Source organism: Dunckerocampus dactyliophorus, chromosome 10 (genome assembly GCF_027744805.1).
Source record: "Dunckerocampus dactyliophorus isolate RoL2022-P2 chromosome 10, RoL_Ddac_1.1, whole genome shotgun sequence".
Taxonomy (NCBI): Eukaryota; Metazoa; Chordata; class Actinopteri; order Syngnathiformes; family Syngnathidae; genus Dunckerocampus; species Dunckerocampus dactyliophorus.
The window spans coordinates 18298687-18307162 of record NC_072828.1 but is presented as its reverse complement, the minus strand read 5'-3'; the positions used below and the strand labels follow the sequence as shown (position 1 = coordinate 18307162).

Here is an 8476-nt window from a genome sequence, read left to right as displayed (position 1 = left end):
CAAATACGTTCTAGAGTACTTACTTCCTCCTCTGTCTGCATCAAAACAGTGTTCGGAACACGCTGTGGTACTATACCCTCGTGAACATCAGTTGAACAGCATTGTACTGGAAAAAGTAATTTGTTGCTCCAAAAATGGCAAGAAAAAAGGGAATTAACAATGGAAGAGACCATCCTAACACTTTAAAAATGTAGGTTTTTCCTCCAGAGAAATTGGAGCGTTCTAAAACTTTTGACCGGTGGTGTACAGTATATGTACCTTATGTTTGACTGGCAACCAAAGTCGACTTACCCCAGATCTTAATGAAGAAAAGCAGTATAGAAAATGGATGGACGGATATTGTTTAGTATAAATAGTCATGTGCTAGCTGTGACTTATGTAAGTGCACTCGTTAATCATTGCAGCATTTTAACAAGAAATATAGATTTTTACTTTGGACTTTGAGGAAGCTAAAATGTTTACCACGGTTCAAAGACTGTGCTAAAATTCCACCATGTAGTTTGTGCTCCCTGTGCTGACAGAGGCCATACTGCCTCCCAACGATTTTGTAAAAAAAAAATATATATATAATATAGAATTCATCAAATCAAAGTTTATTTGTGTAGCACCTTACAACATCCCAATGGTGCCCAAGGTGTTTCACAAGAGTAAAAACAGGTTCTATCAAATAAGAGCAAGGTGAGCTCGAATAAGCTATAATAAAAACAACTAAATCTAAACAAAAATAAATGCACAGATTCACATCTAAAATACATATAATCATCATGTGTCAAAAGCCAGTCTGAATAAATGAGATTTTAAATGAGATTTTAAAACGGATAGTTCTGTAATAGACTGTAGCGCAGGTGGAGGGGAGTTCCAAAGTGTGGGGGCAAAAGCGCGATCCCCCCCATTTTTTGTATCTCATCCTTAAAAGCTTAGCCAAGTATGCTGGAGCAAAAGGACTTTAAAACTGATTCTAGACTGTACCGGGAGCTAATGGAGAGAACGGAGAACTGGAGCGATATGGGCGTATTTTGGAGCATTAGTAAGGAGGCCAGCAGCTGCGTTTTGTACCAACTGGAGCCTGCGGAGGAGGGACTGATTTACTCCAGTGTAGAGGGCATTACAATAATCAAGCCTCGAGGTGATGAAAGCATGAATCGCTTTTTCAAGATCTGAACTTGATAAAAAGGGCTTTACATTTGCCAGGAGCCTGAGGTGAAAGAAACTTGCTCTGACCACAGAACTAATTCGTTTATCAAACTTTAGACTGTTGTCAAAAAACACACCAAGCTTTTTAACTGTAGGAGGAAAAAGAGGGGAAGGAGTGTTAAAATTGGGTTCACTGTGTGGTGATTCTTGGGTAAAAACAATGTACTCTGTTTTTCTGAGATTCTGAGGCAGCCATTGTTGGATCAAAATCAGAATGGCAAAAAGTCAGAATGTTGTTTTGACCTCTGCAATTCACTGAGGCAAGTTTTTAGGACTATAGAAAGAAATCTAAATTCTAAATATGCCTACTTTATGGTATTTGTAGCGCTTTCTTACCTTTAGTGACAACTGATCTACCAGCCCAGTGTTAAATGTTAAACTTCCCACAATAACTCCATATGGATAAAGCCCTGGTGAAACCGTTAACGCTAGATTCCTAAATTTGTAATTAATTATTCGGTCACTCTTGGAATGTGGGGTCCTAGTGTTTCTATTTGATTTATGCTTCCCAGTGGTCATGAATGTCTGATTGAATTAAAAACTCTTAATATCATTCATTTACTTTTGGAGACTGTATTATCATTTGGTTCTTTTCTATCAGTTTCATGAGTGGATCAAGTGACTGACCTGAGAACAGGAGACTACAGAGCAGAGGCTGATAAGCTCTCTTATGCAAGACGGTAATGTAACGGTTCACCTGAACGACAGGTCAAACAACAGGCTGACCCTGATAAAATCATGTCGAAGGTCAATGGTTATATTTACCAGTGCTGATGAGGAATAAAAGTGTAAATGTGTGTTTGTACTGGTTGATTTCAGAGGGGTGGCTTGAAGCTGCAGGATATAAGCCACATCTCTTCAACCGGGGCGTGCATGCTTTGGAGAGAGACATCCAAGGCCTGAAACCATGAAGAACTCTTTGCTGTTTTCACTGCTGCTGGCACTGGGATGTGTGCACATCCACAGTGCGCCAGTGGACCAGGATGCCATGCAGGCAGAGCCATGTGATGATGCTTTGGTGATGGGTGCTGCCAGGGAAGCTCTCACGAAGATCAACCGAGACCGACAGGAGGGCTACATCCTAGGCCTTCACCGCCTGTCCAATGCACACTCTGCTAAGCATGTGAGTCTCACCAGTGAACAGTCCTGATATGCTGTACCTATAAGACCTTTTGTGTGTGTTTTGTTCTTGTGTAGTAAAAAAGAGGTTATTTGGTTGTTTTAGGCTTCAGTATCACTGCAATACAACCTAAGAGAACATATTTGACTAGTACAGTAATCCCTCCCTGATAAGTGAATTCCTGCAAAGTAGGCCGCCTTATTTATAAATGGCATATTTTCGTAGCTACACCATAGAAAACCTGTTTACAACCTTCTAAATATGTTTTTTTTCATGAGTAACTAATTCAATCCCAGCCATTTTTCAAAATTCAACCCCTTCAGTACCAGCCATTTTAGACACTTTTGATGTATTTTTATTTATTTTTACTTCATTTACCCATTTTTATGCTTGAAAAGGCTTAATTTAGGCACACAAATACGAAAATGTTGCTCAATTATGCATATTTTTTGACTGATAATATGCCGTATTGAACCATGAAATAGCAATTTATTAATTAATATATTTTTGAAAAATCATAATAGAGTGAAGCTGCAAAATTTGAAGCACAAAGATTACTGTACTTCCAAGGTTAATTTACTTTCTAATAAAAAGATGAATTCAGATGTACCATATAATAATTACCAAAGACGATAAATTTGTGTTATTGCGTACTTTGAACTGAATGAAATAAAATATATTAATTCAAAATAATGGACACAGTGAACATTTTTGAGTTACCTGTTACCATTTTTGCTTTTGTGACAAATGTTTTGAAAAACATTAATATATGTGAATTAATTCGAAAAATATAGAGCAGTTCACTTGTCATAGCTGACACACTAGCATTAGAGTTGGGTTTAAAATTACCTTTAATGACAAAAAATAAGCTTTTGGAAATTGGTTGACCTGACACACTGCCACTTTGGGAAGCAGGTGATATGTCATAATACTGTCACATCAAACCAGATCTTAATGAGTTAAAAGTCAAGCACAAAGTTGTATGGGGTCCATTTTAGAACATTTATGGGGTCTTATAGATAAATAGCGTGAAAGGTCAGTACTACACCTGCCAACACTACCGTTTTTCCCAGGAAACTACCATATTTGCCTTTCTTTCCCAGTGCCCTTTCGTTTTAATAGTTTCATGTTTTTTCCTGTATTTTAACTTTCATTAAAGAAAAACAAATAAATAAATCCTCTCCAAGCAGCTTTGGTGTTTTTTTTTTTTTAATAATTTATATATGCAAATGTTGACAGGGGGTCAGTAGAACTAAAATGTATATCCGATAAGAGATGTGCAAACTAAAAGAAAGGGACATTCGATGGTAGCACACATGGTCAATAAAGCTGATACTGATTCGAACAGTAATTTAAATATAAACATGCATGCAGTTTATAACCACTGATCAGCCTTCAATTCAAATCATTCCAAGTGACCAGTTGAAAAAATACTGCGAGTCCATTGATTGATTGTGTGTGATGTGTATTACAGGGAGAAACTGGTTTTGTGTTCTACCTAACCTTGGATGTCGTGGAGACCAACTGCAGTGTCCTCAGCAAGAAGGACTGGAAGGACTGCGAGGCTCGACCCATGCAGGACACCCCTGTTAGTAGCAACACGTATATGAGTTGAACTGGCATATGGCAATATATTGAAAATTATCCAGTTATTTTTCATTTTTTGTGTGATTAATTCATTGATTTATTATCGTCCCAGGCCTAGTGACCACAAGGCAGTTTTTTCTTCTGAAGAAGAAATCTTGACACGTTTTAATCTCGCAAGATCTTGTGAAACGCCTACTAATTAATTCATTTTTATATTAATGATATTACATTTCTATACAGGTATATGGACAGTGCAAAGCAGCCATCTACATGAACAGGGTGCACAGGGTGGTGCGCCTCTACAAGTACAACTGCGTCATTAGACCAGGTAAAGTGTAGTGATTCATTTAAATTCCACATCATTCCACATTCCACACACATACACTCAAATATATAAGCATAGCTTATTAATATATAATTTATCTTTGTTTAGTTCCTGCTGCAAGAGTGTCTACAGTGTGCCCAGACTGCTCGTCACATATCAATTTTGATCATGCTGAGATTCAGAAGACTGTGACTCAATCTTTGGAGAAGTTCAACAAGGAGAGTGGACTGACCAATCGCTTTTCTCTGTTGAAAATTGCCAGAGCGACTGCAGGGGTATGCTCCACACATGCCTACAACATCAGGACTTTCTGTGCATATTGTGCATACTTTACATTGTGCACACACATCTGTGCAGAGACACTAGACCGGTGATTCTCAACTTGTGGGTTGCGGGTCTTGTAATGGCCCGATGTTGAATGCACCTCGAGTTCTTGTCAGTGCTATTTGCTTGCTATGCCGCCATAAGGTGCATGCCTCGGCAGCTGCGTAACCGTAAACAGTCCCTTTAAAAATACATAAGATTTGAGTTGAAACATTTCGGCAATTTGGGTTGCCGTTTTTCACTGAGTGGTGATGGTGGGTCCCGCAGTCAAACCAGTTGAGAACCACTACACTTGACAGTATATTTTTACATACATTCATTAAACTCTGATGGGCTGAGGATGGAAAAAGAGTCACATCCTATTAATGTGACACAGCCTGTTTGATGTATATATTGTATATATTATAAATATGGAGGATATATTTGGATATATTTACATAATTGAATGTCTGATTATTTGAGCACCCACTTCTTTTTTTTGATATGTCTTTGTGATGGGACCCTCATTTTGTTATGCCTGTTCATTTTCGTTCAGATGGCCATGGGAATGTATTATCATGTGGAGTACACCATCCAGGAGACAACTTGCAACAAAACCACAGACGCAGGCACAAACGACAAATGTCCAATCATGGAATGCGAGTTCGCTGTGAGTCTTGACAAACTCCTTTCTATTAAATCCAAAATACTTTGTTTCCCAAGTGTGGAGCTCAACATAAGAAAAATATTTAACCCCATTTATCTTTAGGGTTTCTAACTATATATTAGTATTATATTATATCGCAGAATTACTTGTCATGATTGTTAAAAAAACAACCTTTGCTGAAACCAACTGTGTTAATCTCATGTCTTCTTCTTTCCATTAATAGCACAAAGGTTTCTGTAAGGCCTCCCACTACCACACTCCCACTGGTGACAGTGAGATCAGTGTAGAGTGTGAGATCTATGAGCCTGAGGTAAGACCACAAAGAATGACTCAATCTCCTCATACGGTCCTCATTCTGCAGTATATCATTAGTAAAAAATGTTAATGGGTTCACACACATTAAAAGTACTTTTACAATGCCACCTCATTCACTCATTCACACAATCAATAATGATGGCGGCTAAGCCAAATTGATACAATTTTAGCAGCATTGTGAACTTGAAACAAAAAATTAACTCATGTCACCGACACTAATGTCCTAAACTGGGCCCAATACAGTATTCCCTCGTTTACTGTACGTAAGTAGGATTCCGTATTTATAAATCAAATATTTTTGTAGTTACAACATAGAAAAGTTGTTTACGACCGTCTACATACTCTTTTTAACATTATTAGAGCCCTCTAGACATGAACTAACACCCCTATAGTCACCTTTAAACTCATAATACCTAATATAGTAGGCACGATAAGAGTAAACAAGCCATTAAATGAGACTCATGTTTGTGTGTGTTGCTCGCAGAGCTGAGTGGCGGGCGGACAGGAAGTGACATTGGGGTTCAGAGTTGAGTTTTAGTTTGGCATGGGTTACAGTCGCAACAGTAGTCCATGTTTTTATTAGGCCTTTTTATTAAGGATTATTGTGCCTGTTGTTAGATAATTCAAACCTGCAATAAAAGCCTGTTGTTCTGGCGATCATGTCTTACATATCATTACTCATTATCATTACTTACATATCATTGTTAATTTCCAACAAGGTTATTTTTTGCCATTAAAGGTAATATTAAACCCATTTCATAATTCTAATTCTTTGATAGCGTGTCAAATATTACAATTCAGCTGTTCTTACTATACTTCCTGAATGAATTAATATATAACAAGCTAAAAAAAATTGCTGTGATGTATATGTTAAATCGGCTTTTAGACTTAAAATTGCTATGGAAAGCCTGGCGTATTTGGTAATACAAACATGTATGGTACCACACGTACTCAACTTTCACTTGTTTTCCAGGCTGCTGACCGAGAGAAGAAATTGCACCTTTTGGGCGGAGAAACTGATCACAGTCACAATGACACACACTCACATAGCCACAATCACGATCAAGCACATGCTGCAGATGGGGCCCACACTCACGACCACATCCATGACCACACCAAGACTCATGCTCACCATGATAAAAATGCAAAGCATGCTGACGACAGTGACCATCATCACACACACGACCATCTTGATGGCAGTGCTCATCAGCACGCTCACGACCACTCCCACGACCATGGACATGGACACGACCATGTGCACGCTCACCATGCCAAAGCACACGACCACAGCAATGACTCACCCAACCATCACCATGACTACAAGCATGAACCAGGCGTGCACACCCATGAACATGACCATGAGCTTTCTCTGGACCATGACCACAAACACGCTCACTTGCACGAGCATGAGCACCACCATCATCACCATGAGCATGACCACGAGACGACAGTCCATGATCATCCCGAGGGAACTGTGAGGGTCTTGCCTGCCATGGACCAACCGATGACCCTGCCTTCCTTCCCTGATACACCTGCAGGTGAGGTAGGAGTTGTCCTGCCTCTTATCCCAGATCCTCAGATACCTGGTGAGATGCAACCAAGTATTCAGGCATTCCCCACTTCAGTTTCATCGAAGTGCGCACCAGCAAAAAAAGGAGCAACCCTAGTGGAGGAACTCTTTGAAGAAGACCCCTTGTTTAAGCCAGTTGCCTAACATGGCAGACAGACACACACCAATAGACTTTCCTCACAGGAAGTTGTTTAGTGATTTAAAAAAAGCATGTTCATTTTCATATCTGTCTTTGACTCTCCAACAAAGATACAAGACATTCACACTTGACACTTCAACCTCAGCAATGTCAGCAATCATGACATTTTTTGTGTGTTCGTATGTCACCTGTCTCCTCTTAGTTGCACAATATTAAAAAATGATGTAAATACATCATTTGTCTAATGTTGATGTTAATAATGTCAAGTACAGAGGAACCTGTTAAAGTTGACATCCCTAGGACTGGCTAACTCACGTTGACATAAACGATTGTTGACATAACCAAAACTGAAAATAGCCATTGCTTGCACATTTACTTGAGAATGGGCGCTATTAAAGGATTTTGTTGGCATAGTTTTCCTCCATTTGTGCATTTTTTTTATTGTTTTATTGTTATGTTTTCAAATGTTGTATACTCTTTGAAGAAAGAGCTGCTGCGATAATTGTGTTGTATGACTACAATGAAAATAAAACGTTCGTACATCTTCCGCTGTCTAACAATCTAAAAAAAGAAATTAATGGATGCATTTTGTTAGTTGCTGTGGTAGAATCCAGATTAATACTGCCAGCCTTTGAGCTTACCTTGCACTGCTGCCAAATTACCTTATACTGACTAGGAATTCACTTTGGCTGTTGACATAAAAATACAGAATTTTCATCAAAATCACCTATTTGGGTCTCGCATTTTATGTTGACAAACACAGTTGAACACTGTACTTCACAAACATAAATCAACTGGCTTTAATCATTTGTCTTCATCTTTTAAAACCACAGGACCTCGGTACTGGCGGTTGCTGGGTTGTGTCTGTGTTGCTGTCATAATTGCTCAGTATCAAAAACACAAGTCCACTTAGACTACTAGTCCACTAGAAGAAAGTCAGCTAAACGTAACCAATTTTCCCCAGTGGGGAAGACCCAGGTCTGGGAACTCCTCGGGATCCACCAGGAGGAGCTGGACAAAGTAGCCGGGGAGAGGTCAAGTCTGGGCTTCCCTGCTCAGGCTGCTGCCCCCGCAACCCGACCTCGGATAAGCGGTAGAAGATGGGTGGATGGATGATCACGCTTAATTCCCATTCATTCTTAATTGTCCATCCATCCATCTATCTGTGAGATCCATTTTCCTGAGCTTATCCGGGTCCGGGTTGCGGGGACAGCAGTCTCAGTAGGGAAGCCCAGACTTTCTGGTCCCTGGCCACC

The 8476-nt window shown here is 39.4% G+C and overlaps 1 protein-coding gene across 1 annotated transcript; it reads left to right on the top strand.

Annotated features, from left to right (window-relative positions):
• Positions 1-2013: 2013 nt before the first annotated feature.
• On the top strand, positions 2014-7767 carry fetub (fetuin B). Its single transcript, XM_054790669.1, has 7 exons — positions 2014-2317; positions 3789-3902; positions 4142-4229; positions 4335-4501; positions 5086-5199; positions 5420-5506; positions 6485-7767. The coding sequence occupies exons 1-7, from the start codon at positions 2102-2104 to the stop codon at positions 7223-7225; spliced, it is 1527 nt and encodes a 508-aa protein (XP_054646644.1). The 5' UTR covers positions 2014-2101; the 3' UTR covers positions 7226-7767.
• Positions 7768-8476: the final 709 nt, after the last annotated feature.